Genomic DNA, 15146 nt, shown 5'->3' with positions numbered 1-15146 from the left:
TTTATCATCAGGAGATGATCACTAGAGGACTTCTTGGCTCACTGTCATGCAGTCCGGTCACATCTCCAGCACTGATTGGTATCTTTTCGTGTACACTAATTGCCAATCAGTGATGTGGGCGGGGTCATATAGGGCTCTACATTCTGAGAACTAGTAGATCTGCAAAAAAAAAAGAAAAGTTAAATCAACACTGTAGCAAGCAGCCCAATAAGTGACACATCACTGGAATCAGGATCTCTGCCCCTATGTTATGCTGCTCTCAGATTAGGTTGCAAAAATTTGGTGACAGATTCCCTTTAAAGGATTATTCCCATCTCCAAGTTCCTATCCCAATATGTAGTAGATGTAATAATTAGAGATGTAGTATAGTTATCCTGATTGGCCATGTCTCTTACCTCATGTGCACGGCATTGCAGCTTAGGTATCCATGGCAATGTCCACTCATATAGTGATGATGTGTTGGGTGCTCATGGTTGTAACCTTAGATAACTAAGCTGCAATGCCCTGCACGAGATAACAGACATGGCTAATCAGGAGAACTACACTACATTTCTAATTGGAGGTATTTGCTAGCGAGTGCCATTCACTATGATCTGAGTTTCTCTCGCATGCGAGAATCAGATCACAGGAGAGGAGAAGAGATTAATCTCTCCATCTTCTCCGCTGCCTGTCTCTGCGTATATCGCACTGCACTCAATGTCATCATTGTAGTCCGATGTTTCACATGCAGCCTCATTGAATAGTATTGGTCAGAATGCAATTTTTTATTTTTTTTTTGCATTGAACTCTTCCAATTTATATGCTTGTGTTACCCCAGCAAAAAGGAACCTGTTATCTGAAAAAATCCTATTTACCTTTATTGGGTTAATCTGCAGGTTAATAGTGTTTTGAACCTACTGAAACTGGCACTTTGAACCCTGCTGCTGGGAACAAAACAGCCCTAATCCTCCTGGCAGCGTTTGGCTTCCAGTCATAGTGGTGGCACCAGCACAGATTCAGTCACGCTCTGTCTATGGAGAGTGGTGTCTGGAACCACCCCCTGCACTGACTGACAGCTGCTCAGCATTAGACCTGGCTGTCAGTCAGTGCTGAGGGCGGTTACAGCCGCCACTCTCTTTATACAGAGCAGTGACTGAACCCGCACCGGCGCCGCCCTCATGACAGAAATCCGAACACTCTGCCAGGAGGAATAAAGCTCTCATCCTTCTGGCAGCCAGGACTCTAAAGGCCCCATCACATACAGCGATATCGCTAGCGAGTGTACCCCCGTCGTTTGTGCGTCACGGGCAAAATGCTGCCTGTGGCGCACAATATTGTTAGGAGCCATCACACGGACTTACCTGCCTAGCGACGTCGCTGTGGCCGGCGAACCACCTCCTTTCTAAGTGAGCGGTTCGTGCGGCGTCACTAAGCGGCCGCCCAATAGAAGCAGAGGGGCAGAGATGAGCGGCTGTAACATCCCGCCCACGTCCTTCCTTCCTCATTGCCGGCGGCCGCAGGTAAGCTGTAGTTCGACGTTCCCGGGGTGTCACACGTAGCGATGTGTGCTGCCTCAGGAACGACCAACAACCTGTGTCCTCAACAATCAACGATTTTTTGAAAATGAACAATGTGTCAACGATGGACGATTTGGTGAGTATTTTCCATCATTAACGGTCGTTTGTGCGTGTCACACTCAACGACGTCGCTAATGATGCTGGATGTGCGTCACGGAATCCGTGACCCCGGAGATATATCGTTAGATACGTCGTTGCGTGTAACGGGGCCTTAAGTACGGGCGCCAGGCAGGTTGAAAATGCTATTAAACTGCAGATTAACACCATATGTACATGTTAACAGCGCTTCATCACGTGACCGCTTCCATTTAACACTGTAATACAGGCATGAAGATGGTATGTTCATCTAAAAAGTGTTGTTTAAAGCCGCTTTAGTAAAAATCCCTTGGAAATGCTGTAGTCAGGGCTGCGCTCTCCAGGCTTTCCTTGCCCGGTTGGCCCCAGTTGAATAGGGTGCAGATGACATGGTGAATACTGCAGCCTTCTCATTGTGGTGGGGTTTCCCAGAGGTCAGACCCCCACCCCCTTAATAATAAAGTAATGGATGGAACTAAAACTACAATGTTAAGACTTCCCTGATCTCCATTATTCGCACCAGTCCCATTCGTACTTCCTTCCACTCCGGCAGTGTTTACCACTTTCTTGCCATCATCATTCTATCACAGTGCCCTTCCTGTAATTCTGCCCGCTGCCGGCTGTACACGCACAGCTGTATCTGGTGGCCCCTGTCACCTGTCCGCAGCCCTGTACTGTGGGAGCCCCGGGGGTCCACATACATTGCAGTCACATCTCAGTGACCTCAGAGCATCTGATGCCGGAGCACCGACTGCAGGATATTAGCTGACACTGAGAAATCCAGGGGCCAGAGGTGGGAGGAGGAGGAGTGTGCGGAGGGGTGAAGGAGGGGGTCATATATCATCGCCAGAGCCCATCGGAAGAAACTGGAGAGAGGTGGGGGGAGGGTTCCGGCGAGATAAAGCTACGGGCAGTGAGATAAATGTCAGACACTTGCAGCCCGTGTTGTTGGAGGAGATGGCTGGAGTCCAGGCTGCATTACGAGCAGCAAGTGCAATGCAAGCCGACAGCGGCTGCCGTAATGAGCGCCCACCTCCTGGAAAGTGCCCACTCAGTGTTAACCCCTCCGACTCCGGGCACGGATTGTTCCTCCAGTCCACCGCTGCGCCCCCTCCTCCCTCCTGCTCCCTGTCCGGCCACCCAAGGGAGTGACCTCTGGTGCTTTGACAGCTCTCTAATACCTAGCAGAACACCCCTTCCATGACACGCCCCCTCCAAGGCCATTGGCTGCGACGCCGGTACAGCCTGCTCTGATTGGTCCGTCTCTTCACCCCCCTCCCTTATCGAACGTTCAGAACTCCGAGACAGACAATATTCTGTTACATTGTAGCAAGATGGCGACTGTCATTCACAACCCCCTGAAACCGTGAGTAGAAATGTGCACAATCCGCGTGTTTCCATATGAAAAAAAGGCGCCTTTCTCAGTTGGAGGTGTGCGCAGATAGAGGCGAGTGCAGACTGCTGCCGCCTCCGCCCCGCCCCGCACAGCACAGCACAGCACAGCGCTGCCTTCCTCCACATCGCCGACTCGCAACAAGGTTTTTTAGGAAACCTTTTCTGCAGCTCGAGCTGGCAGCAGCGTGCATGGCATGGGCGGCTGCACCCCACGGATCAGCCACGGGGAGGCTTGCCAACAGCTCGCACTCAGTTTCAAAACTTGGGCAATGAGCTGGGGCTGTTGACAAATGGGGGCTGTCACGTCGTCTGTTATCATCCACCACCCACTTCATTGACTGATATGTAGATGTCTCCAAGGATGGAGTTATGTAAATAGAGCTGCACACTGTCACCAGCTGAGACCACTCGCCCCTTCTGGATGAAAGCTGATCCACAGAGCTTACTTTTACGTATATATCATTTATAACCAAATATATGGATCCAATAGTTCGGTTTTTTTTTTTATTTAGTTTGTTGGCTTTTTATTGGTTACATCCCCCCCCCCCTAACAATGTGTTTTGGTCTTATATTTGCGTGACAATTTCTGTCAGTGCTCAGTCATGTACAAAGGTGCTGTTAGCGGAATGTTTGCGGTCCATCTGCTTTCCATGTCATGTCTTTGGGCACACTGGCAGACATAGACAGATGAGGGTCCTTGTGCTGTCCAATAGCTCATTGTAATGCACAATTTCACCTACTTTGGAGCGTGTTGTGGCCCCCCTACCCCTTGGAGATCTATGTGGCTGCATCGGTTACACAAAATTATATGTCCACCCCTGTTTGGGCAGGTTTAGGCTGTGCGCACATTGCGTTTTTGATGCAGATGTGTCACTAATCTGCATGCCAATCTTTATGCCAGCAAAGTCAATGAGAATTCTGAAGTGCTGTGCGCTAGTTGCATATTTTTTACTTGCAGTTTTAGGGTATGTGCGCACGTTGCTTTTTACCTGCTTTTTACCTGCTTTTTTGCTGCTTTTTCTTCTGCGCTGTTTAATGCCAAAATGGATGTGTTCTTCTATTCAAGCAAAGTCTATGGGAATTTGGGTTTCTTGTTCACACTATGTTGTTCAAAATGCTGCCTTTTTGAGGCAGAACTTTGGTCAAAAACTCAGCTTTGCAGTGCAAAACCCAAATGGCAAAAACAATTGACATGCTGCTTCTTTGAAAAGCTGAGTTTTTGACCAAAGTTCTGCCTCAAAAAGGCAGCATTTTGAACAACATAGTGTGAACAAGAAACCCAAATTCCCATAGACTTTGCTTGAATAGAAGAACACATCCATTTTGGCATTAAACGGCGCAGAAGAAAAAGCAGCAAAAAAGCAGGTAAAAAGCAGGTAAAAAGCAACGTGCGCACATACCCTTAATGCAGAAAATATCTGCAGCATGTCAATTGTTCATGTGTTTTGTTGCCTGCGTTTTTTAGCGCTACCACCCATTGACTTCATTGAGAAAAATGCATGGCAAAAAAATGCATGCATTTTTCGAGCGCTTTTCTGCCAGAAGGTGCAGATTTGATGCAGAAAATCCCTGCATCAAATACTCAACTTGGCGCACATAGCTTTATTGTGCCAGTTATTGACGACGGATCCGGCAGAAGCCAGATGCAACGCAAGGTCATCAGGCACAATCCGGCGCTAATACAAATCAATAGGGATAAAACTGATCCGGCGCTGGATCCGTTTTATCCGTTTTTTCCGGATTGTGCCTGATGGGAAAAAAACTGATGTGTGAAAGTAGCCTTACAGAAATGGTTTGATAATAGGGCAGTACTAGTTTGTACACTCTGTATTAACTATTAAAACTATGACCAGCATGGTAATGAGCCAATATACTTAATTCTTATTCAAGTTGTGTAACAATAATACAAGCATATTATATTCAAGTCACTTATTAGAAACATTTTCTAAACTATCATATTATTTAATTTGCGTTTGTATTTTGTTTTTTTTTTAAATACATGATTGTCCTTTTAAACTGTTAGTATGATTTGTAATTTGTGAAACATCTGTACTGTTCAAAGCAAGAGAAGATTTTCACTTAACCTATATCTAATGCTACCTGTTAAGTACAGCAGGTGACCTATATAAATGGTTGTTGTTTTCCTGACCATTGCTACTTATCTGTGTCCTCCTTTGATGACCCTGCACCTACCAAACCTAAATATAACTATGCATTTCCCATATACAGTCGCCATATCTGCCGTTGTCTCCCTCTCGTTCGCCTATAATCCGAAATGACTACCGCGGTCTGGAGTGCTGTGGAAAGTCAGAATTGCACCTTTCCATTGGTGTGAGATGCATTAGTGTTGATGACAGTGCTGTGCTTATCATACAGCAGGGAGGCATGGTTCAGACTTTCCACAGGACTCCCATGCCTCTGTGGTTGCCATTATTGAGAAGAGAACAGGACAGGACTGAAATCTCAGAGTAAGACACAGAGAACAACTATTAGGCTATGTGCGCACGTTGCGTAAATTCATGCAGTTACGCTGCGCTTTGCAGCGCAGCGTAACTGCATGCGTCCTGCGTCCCCTGCACAGTCTATGGAGATTGTGCAGGGGCCGTGCGCACGTGGCGTCTCAGAGCGCAGCGCTTCGGCTACTGCCGAAGCGCTGCGCAAAAAGAAGTGACATGTCACTTCTTTCCTGCGCTTTGCCGGCAGCTCCTGCTCCGTCTATGGCAGGAGCTGCAGGCAGAGCGCATGGAATCGGCGCTCACTACGGACATTTCTGCAGCGATCTAAAGCGCACATGTGCTCTTCAGATCGCTGCAGAAATTTCTGCAGGGCTAGTACGCAACGTGCGCACATAGCCTAATGGTGAGTATGAATGGGAAATGTTTCATTTTGGCAGTGGAGAGTCTCTTTAGCAGGCTATAGCCCTTTCCAACATAGAACTTGAACATATCTCCTTGCTTAGTTATTTCACTACTCTCAAGAACATAGCTTTGAGGTTGCATGGTACTAAATATTGTGGTGTTTTGCTATTTGTCCAGCATGCTAAACATGGATATATATGCACCACTGAGGCAGCTGAAATAGCTTATGTGGGGGTCTATCAGGGGATGGCTGAGCGCACACTTCTATGGCTCCCCTAGTTAGATGTTCACAATCTCAGCAACTTAAGAAAACAAGACAAATATTTATATTATCCTTCTGATGCAAAAGGGATGGGGAGGAAGCAATGACATGTCATCCCTCCATCTGTCCAGAGATGGAGGGATGACATGTCAGGACAAGAGATGGGCAAGCACGAAAATGCTCGGGTGCTCAGTGCTTGAGTCCTGCAGGTCAGACACTCTGAAAGCACTCATATTGAGTAACGTGTATAATGGAAGTCAATGATTGGGCTCTCCGCCCACATACAGCCAGCCATAAAGAGGAGCATTTCCGGGGGGATGGAGTGCGTTTTTAGTTATTTATTTGTTTTTCCCTTTTGACACACTACATCCAAAAATGTTGCTTTAACCCCAGTGATAGCCATTCAGAGACTGCTGAGCTTCGCTAATACCCAAGAATCCCGATGCGTGAACGCGTAACAAGCGGAGCCGAGGCATGCTCGCTCATCACTACTCATGACCCACCAACTGCAGGATTCTCTTTCATGTTTTGAGTAATTACATGGTCACCTTGAATTTTTTACATCCCTACTGATAGACCTTAATTCAGTAACGACTGTATTTCTTCCACTTAGGCTACTTTCACACCTCCGGTTTTTCTTCTGCGGCACAATCCGGCACTTTGCAGGAAAATCGCAACCGGTTTTTTTTGCTGCCGGTTGCGATTTTCCTGCATAGACTTTAATTAGTGCCGCATTGTGCCGCATGGCCTTGCGTTCCATCCGTTTTTTGCCGCATGCGGCAGATTTAGCCGATGCGGCGGCCGGATGGAACGTTGCCTGGCACGTTTTTTCGTGCGGCAAAAAAAACCGCATCGCGCCGCATTCGGCCGATGCGGCGCATCTCTCAATGCATGCCTATGGCGGCCGGATGCGGCGCGATGCGGCAAATACCGCATCCGGCCGCCGCATGCGGTTTTTGCCACTGCGCATGCTCAGTAGCATGCCGCAAGCGGCAAAAACCGGGCGGGCCGCATGGGAAAAACTTGTGCAAAGGATGCGGTGTTTTCACCGCATCCGTTGCATAGCTTGCACAGCCGGATTGAGCCGCAGGGCTCAAGCCGGATGTGTGAAAGTAGCCTTATACATCCCTTTCAATTTACTGACTGCCAGGAGAGAAGATCTAGAAGTGTTTGTAATCACATTTAGTTTTTCTCTATAACTACACAGTAGCTGCGGAGTTCAGGGCTGAGAGCAAGGCGTGGTTCCCCACCCCCTCCTGGTTATGATTGGCCAACCCTGCGTACACACCCCCTTGGACATATCCTAAATGATAATCTAAACTTTACATGCTAATATCTCCGGAAAGCAGGTGAGAAAATAAAACTACATTTTATTCAGCTCTGCAGCTCCTATTCTATTACATGTCCCGTTAAATATGTTAAAACTGGTGAAGATCCACTGTAGGGAATGTGCAGCTGAGCAAATTTGCAGTACGAATGTGATCTGACAAAATATGAGGATATATATGAGTGCATATGTCCGATTTATTATTTATTTATTTTTTTACTTCGACAGCGTTTGTCTAAGGAAAAAATTGCGGCATATCAGTTTGATCTGATTATCACTCGTCATCACTATAAATGACCCCTTTAAGAAGGCTGAAGAACAATTCCAGACACATAGACAACAGTGCTGCTTATTTTATTTATCTTCCATCCAGACAGCTCCCTTTGTCATTGCGCGATGATAAGCTCAGCAATTTTCTATGTTTATCACTTCACCATTTTCAAGATTTTTGACTTTACAAAGCGGAAATGGGCAGATACATTTCTGTATGGACCATGTTGAGTAGGCTTCTGTCATACACTATATGTTGTTAATGTTCTGTTTGGTATAGGATTCAAGCTGTACTGAATTTTATTCTTGCTTTTGCAAAGAATGGTTCAGTTGTTGCCTATGTGGAGGACAGTGACAGGCAAACTTACAGCTGTCGCAAGAGTTTCAATCATGTTAGATGGTCTTAGGCTGAGACCGCACTTTGCGTTCACCTACTTGCAGTTTAAAACGCACCTTTTTGGCGTAATTGATTTGACCAAAGTTGCCTTTTTCTGAACTTTAGCGCTGAAAACGCATGCGTATTTACTGCGTTTTTAGATGCGTTTTCAGCGCTTTTTACATGCGTTTTCACCTGCGTTTTGATAGATGCGTTTTGAACATCAAGGCACTGCTTAATAAAGTTTAAACAGTCAAAAAGAATGAAAAAATAGAAAAAAAGGAAAAAATCAATATTAATGGGAAAAAAATGAAAATTCATAAAATTATAGCGGTAATATACATTTTATCGCTAATATAGCAATAAATGCATATTTTTCTCAAATTTAATTGTTGTTTTTTGTGTGTGTGTAAAGGGACATAACAAATCATTATTTTGAAGTACAAAAAGCATGCATTTTGGTAGTCAAAAACGCATGTTTTCTGCACTAAAAAAGCAGGTAAAACGTAGGAATTTGACGTTTCTTGGTTTTTGTCATTTCTCATTGACTTCAATGTTAGCAAAACGCACCTAAAATGGCAAAAACAATTGACATGCTGCTTCTTTGAACGCATGGTTTTTGCCACAAAATATGCAAATTAAACGCAGCGTTTAGAAATGCGAAGTGGGGTCTGAAAATCACCATTTTCCATTAACTTTGCTGGAAAATCAAAACGCATGCATTTTGGCATGAAAAAGGTGCTTCTCAAACGGACCTAAAAAGCACCTGAAACGCAGGTGGGAACGCAAAGTGCGGTCTCAGCCTTACGGTCACTTAAAACGTTTCGGCCCCTTAGGAAAAACTTGATGTTGCATTGCAATCCTGATTTTATATTTTAAATTCTATATGGAGTACGGCCACGGCAAGTGAATGATTTGAATTATAATTTTTTGGCTTATATGCTTCTTTTAATAACAATATCATCTTTTGAACTCGGGCGAACATGGCCAGCTTTGCAAGAGGAAGATTCCTAATGAAATGTTGGCAATTTTTTGCCCTGAAGAACCTTATTTTGTATCTTTTGGTTGAGCTTTTGACTGCATGCGTTTTTGTTTTTGTTTTTTTTTCTCAAGCATTTTTCCTTGTTTTGGGTTGTCTTTTTGTTTGCATTTTCCAGTCTTTTTTTTTTTTTCTTTTTCTCATTCAACAATGAAGAAACCTCTTTGGATTTCTGAAGTAAAGATGCTAGGCCTCTTTTGACCCTTTCCATTGACTTATATTGCAAAGATGCATCACCTTTTTTGGTCCAAGTTCCAAATTTTGTGATTGCAATACCCCAAGGGCCACATATATTCTGAAAGGTTATTGTGATCCGAGATATAGATCGCCAGTACTACATGTGCCATAATCTACTAGATGTGGGTTCGATTTCTGTGACTTCCACCCTTAGGCTATGTGCCCACGGGAGCTTTTTGCTGCGGAGTTTGCCGCGGAAAACCTGCAGATTTTTCTGGATTTTCCAGATAAATCCGCAGGTTCTAGCATGTACAGGCACTCCCCATGTTATCCTATGGGACATGGGGAGTGTCTGTGTCCACGCTGCGGAATCTCCTGCGGAGATCCCTCAGCCGCACCTAACTGCATGTCAATTATTCATGCGGATTTACTTGCGGAGATCCCGGCCCTCCGCTATGGAGATAGAGGCCGGGACGTCCGCAGGTAAATCGCGTGAAACTCCGCATGTTTCCCGCAGCTATTCCACTGGAAACTCGCAGCTAAAAATAGCTGCGGATGCCGGCGGGCAGCTGCGGGAAACATGCGGCCGTACCTGCGAATATATCCGCAGGTACGAGCGCCCGTGGGCACATGGCCTTAAAGGGTGCTTTACACGCTGCGACATCGCTAACGATTGCTAGCGATGTCGAGCGCGATAGCACCCGCCTCCGTCCGTGCGTGCCGGTGGATGCAGGTAAGGAGATGTTCGTCGTTCCTGCGGTGTCACACATAGCGATGTGTGATGCCGCAGGAACGATAAAAAAAATAAGAGAAAAAGTGGGTGTGCTAAGAAGGAGATCACCATGCCGCAGGACTGACGAACAACATCGTACCTGTGGCAGCAGCGATATTAAGGAAAGGAGCGACGTGTCAACGGTCACCATTTTTGAACGATTTTGTGATCGTTGATCGTTGCACCTTGGTGTCCCGCGCTGCAATGTCGCTACCGGCGCCGGATGTGCGTCACTAACGACGTGACCCGACGATATATCGGTAGCGATGTCGCAACGTGTAAAGCACCCTTTATAAACAAAGTCCACAACTAGTTAGCAGTCCAGGATAAAGGAATCGAGCTATCGATACAAAGTTATCCCCATAGTTTTTGACGGATGCTGAAGATAAAGGAGTCCAAGATGGATGTGCACACCTTTTTGTATTGTAAACTATAGAACATCATCCGAGCAGAAGACGCCAGGAGAATGGTCCTTTCGCTTTTTTTTGCCACTTGGTGTCTTTTGAAACCTGAAGCGGTTGGAAGACATTCAACAGCCTGAACATATGCACAGCAAGCTTTTTTTCAGTTGCTTTTGGGGTGGAATTGCATGAAAAATAAAGGTTAATTTTATGCGAGCCAGTATTTGGTGAAAGAGCGAGCACTCATAAGAACTGTTGCTCCCAACCATTAGTCTGTCTAAACTGGCCGCAGAGCAGCTCATAAAGGAGCACAATTGTTGGACGACTGACATGATATTTTATGTTTGCAACAAAAAAATGTCATGTTGCTCTGTACAATCAGGGATTATTTTGTTGACAACTTTGATGCTGTATACGGTCACAGCGTCCTTACATAAAAATAAGTGATCGATTTGTATGAGGTCGATCAGCCAGGGTAAATGGGCCTTTAGGCTAGGATCAAATCTGCACAGGAGTCTATGGCACAGAATTACTAATGCTGGTGTAAACCCAACCTCTAATGCATGTGTAATGTGGGAATGCCTATATGGATAGGACCACAAATGGTGCTAGCTGACTGTTATAACTATAGTTTGCGCGTTTGCATTCACTCTGTTATGGTGAATCATCGCCCAGAATACCTGTTAATTTCTTTGACTAATGGCTTGACATTAATTCTACTTCAATTTTGTAGTCAAAAGAACACAAGTGTTTACTCTTCAGTGTACCAAAAGTTACATAAACACTGAATTATGTTTGTGTTAGGCTAGTTTCACACTTGCGTTGAACGGCATCCGTTGCATTGCGTTGTGTGACGGATGCAACGGATGCGCTGCATATAATGGCACAACGGATCGTACAAAACAGCGGAAAGCTTTTCCTTTTTTTTTTTTTTTTTTATTTCTTCTTTTCAGTTTTACCGGCAGCAAGACTATTTTGAACGACCAGCTGATCACCCGGCGGCCGGGCACTCAGCTAAGAGCTCTCACATGCTGGCGGCCGGGCGCTCAGCTAAGTGCTCTCATATGCCGGCGGCCGGGTGCTCAGCTGAGCGCTCTCATATGCCGGCGGCTGGGCGATCAGCTGAGCGCTCTCAAAAGCCGGCGGCCGGGTGCTCAGCTGAATGTTCGGCCACCGAGAAACAAAATAAAGTTTCTGTGATTTAAATAAATAAATAAATAAATAAAATAAAAAATGAGCATGCGCAGTGAAAAATAAAGGTTTCCGCCACTCAAAAAAAGTTACATGCTGCGTTCCCTCCGCCCGACGCAGCGTCAAAATAACAATGCTGCGTGGTCCAGCGGATGCAACGCTGACACTTGCGTTACAGTGTGCCGTCCATACAAGTCTATGGAGAATAGCGCAGTGCGTTAACTGACTGCGCTATTCTCCATAGTGACAGACTGCGCTGAACGCAAGTGTGAAAGCAGCCTTAACAGTTTGATAAAGATGTTACGTAGTTACAGTTGAAACCAGAACTTTACATACACTGTAAAAAAAAAAAATAAATAAATAATAAAAAAAAAAATACACCTGCATGTTTTTCTCACTATCTGACATTGAATCAGAATAAACCTTTCCTGTTTTAGGTAAAATAGGATTATCAAACTTCTGGTCTCAACTGTAAATAGGTTGAAAAAAAGACCTAGGTCCATCTATTTCAACCTTCCTCCACCAATTAAACATTTCGTCATTAAGTCATCTATAACTGACAATATTGTGTGCACTGAGGAAATCATCCAGCCCTTTTTTTTAAAAGTTGTTATTGTATCAGCCATTACTCCCTCTTGTGGTCGGCATTCCACAGTCTGACTGCTCTAACTGTAAAGAACCCTTTCCTAATTAGCTGCCGGAATTGATTTATAGTTAAATTTGGAGATAATTTCCTTTGTTACAATAATTTGTAAGCCTTAAAGAGAACCTGTCACCAGTTTTTTGCCCTATAAGCTGCGGCCACCACCAGTTGGCTCTTATATACAGCATTCTAACATGCTGTATATAAGAGCGCAGACCGCTGTGTAGAACACTTTATAATACTCAGCTAAACCGGTCGCTGCAGTGGATGTGGGTCAAATGGGGGGTCTTCGTCCGTGGGGAGAAAATGTTAAAGTGATTTAATTATCTTTATAGAAGAAAATCAGTGACGAAACATGGATGATAAAAACGGACACCGATGACCATAAAAATCATGGATGTTTGAATGAGACCTTAATATGGAATTTAAAAGAAAACTGGGCTGAGAGAGGCGTTGGGGGGAATTCAGAAAAATCGGACCACAATGCTCGGAGTGGCCGCACATCTCCTGACCCGAATGTGTCCGCTGCATAGTAATAAATTAAGCTGTTGCACTCGGGTTGGGAAAGCTGCGGCCAGTCCAAGCATTGCAATCCGATTTATCCGCGGGTCTGAATACACCCTCGGTCTGTATGTTTAGGTCTCTGTCACTGTTTCTCCATTATTCTTGGAAAACTCACAATGTTGTGAAGTTACATGAAAACCATGAGTTCGCAGCTTTTGAAAACCAGGCACACATTTTTAATTGGACTTTGGATTGGACTCTTACTTGGCCATTGCAGGACATTAACATTGTTTATTTTAAGCCATTCTTGGATGGCTTTAATTATACGTAGCGCTGTTTTGTTTTTCACGTACTTGTAACAGATCCCTAAGATGCTGTTACATGAAATCATCAGACTCCTGGTCGAATCAGGACTTCTGTCCATGATAATGCCTTTGTCAAACTGGCCTAAAAGTCAGTTGTTTTGCAGACTGAAGCAGAATTTTCTCCTGGATTTTTCTACATTTACAACGTAGCTTTGTAACCTGTCCATGACCTGTTACTTTGCTGTGAAACTCCTAGAATGCTAAACCAAAATTAAAGCAGATTTGTCACAAGACTATGCTGCTCTGTGTAAGGTCGGCATAGAAATGGGACCGAGACCGAGCTACTGCTAGCCAAAACAGAGAAAGGGAAATAACTGAGGCGTTGTTAGATCTGCAGCGGCTCAGTGGTTAGCACTGTACAGTGGGCAGCATGGTAGCTCAGTGGTTAGCACTGTACAGTGGGCAGCACAGTGGCTCGTACTGTACAATAGGCAGCACGATGGCTCATTGGTTAGCAATGTACAGTAGGCAGCAAGGCAGCAGATTGGCTCGGTGGTTAGCTCTGCACAGTGGGCAGCACAGTGTCTGTGGTTAGCACTGCACAGTTGGAAGCATGGTGTCTCAGTGGTTAGCACTATACAGTAGGCAGCAGAGTGGCTCGGTGGTAAGCTCTGCACAGTGGGCAGCACAGTGTCTCAGTGGTTAGCTCTACACAGTTGGCAGCACGATGTCTCAGTGGTTAGCACTGTATGGTGGGCAGCACAGTGTCTCAGTGGTTAGCACTGTACAGTGGGCAGCACGGAGTCTCAGTGGTTAGCTCTGTACAGTGGGCAGCACGGTGTCTCAGTGGTTAGCACTGTACAGTGGGCAGCACGGTGTCTCAGTGGTTAGCTCTGTACAGTTGGCAGCACGGTGTCTCAGTGGATAGCACTATACAGTGGGCAGCAGAGTGGCTCGGTGGTAAGCTCTGCACAGTGGGCAGCACGGTGTCTCAGTGGTTAGCACTGCACAGTTGGAAGCATGGTGTCTCAGTGGTTAGCACTATACAGTAGGCAGCAGAGTGGCTCGGTGGTAAGCTCTGCACAGTGGGCAGCACGGTGTCTCAGTGGTTAGCACTGTACAGTGGGCAGCACGGAGTCTCAGTGGTTAGCTCTGTACAGTGGGCAGCACGGTGTCTCAGTGGTTAGCACTGTACAGTGGGCAGCACGGAGTCTCAGTGGTTAGCTCTGTACAGTGGGCAGCACGGAGTCTCAGTGGTTAGCTCTGTACAGTGGGCAGCACGGTGTCTCAGTGGTTAGCACTGTACAGTGGGCAGCATGGAGTCTCAGTGGTTAGCTCTGCACAGTGGGCAGCTCAGTGGTTAGCACTGTTACTTTGCAGCACTGGGGTCCTGAGTTCAAATCCCAACAAGGACAATATCTGGCAGGAGTTTGCAGGTTTTCCCCTTGTTTGGGTGCTGTTTTTTTTCCGGGTAATCTGGTTTCCTCCCACACTCAAAAGACATGTCTGTAAAGTACAGTATTGTGCGAATTGATGCTATATAAGTTGAGAAAAATAAATAGTTACAAAAATATACAATCACAAATGTTAAATGTTGCAATCAAAATTATTTAACTCCTATTGCAATTTTTTTTTAACAAAGTGCATTGCATGTTCCTAAAGATACAGGTTGCCGCATAGGATTTGATGAAGGTGGTCCTAGCGCACAAACCCAAGAATGTTAGTGGTCTGAAGGACATTGCCCATGAGCAATTAACCAAGATTCCTCAGGGAAGCTGCAGGACGCTGTGGCTGGCTGGGCATTATGTTTGCAGCAGATCATAACAGCCAAATGGATGCTATGCTAAATACTAAAGACCATATCGTGAAGGGGTTGAGTAATTCTTACATGGCATCAGTCATTAAAAGTTGAATTTGGTGAAACCTCTTGTTATCTTATTTGTGAAGTTATTTTTTGAAATATTATTCTCAATTCATTGCAGCAGAAATGTAGTA

The 15146-nt window shown here is 45.2% G+C and overlaps 1 protein-coding gene across 7 annotated transcripts in view; it reads left to right on the top strand.

The window, feature by feature from the left end:
* The first annotated feature begins 2935 nt into the window (after positions 1–2935).
* DPF3 (double PHD fingers 3) overlaps positions 2936–15146 on the top strand; it is a 235017-nt gene continuing 222806 nt past the window's right edge. For all 7 annotated transcript variants that reach the window (XM_075330130.1, XM_075330128.1, XM_075330127.1 and 4 more), the window contains exon 1: positions 2936–2997. In XM_075330130.1, the coding sequence (XP_075186245.1) occupies positions 2966–2997 (32 nt within the window). In that variant the 5' untranslated portion in view covers positions 2936–2965. The remainder of the gene's footprint in view (positions 2998–15146) is intronic.

The sequence above is a fragment of the Anomaloglossus baeobatrachus genome, chromosome 12 (genome assembly GCF_048569485.1).
Source record: "Anomaloglossus baeobatrachus isolate aAnoBae1 chromosome 12, aAnoBae1.hap1, whole genome shotgun sequence".
NCBI lineage: Eukaryota > Metazoa > Chordata > Amphibia > Anura > Aromobatidae > Anomaloglossus > Anomaloglossus baeobatrachus.
This window is presented reverse-complemented; position numbering and strand designations above follow the sequence as displayed.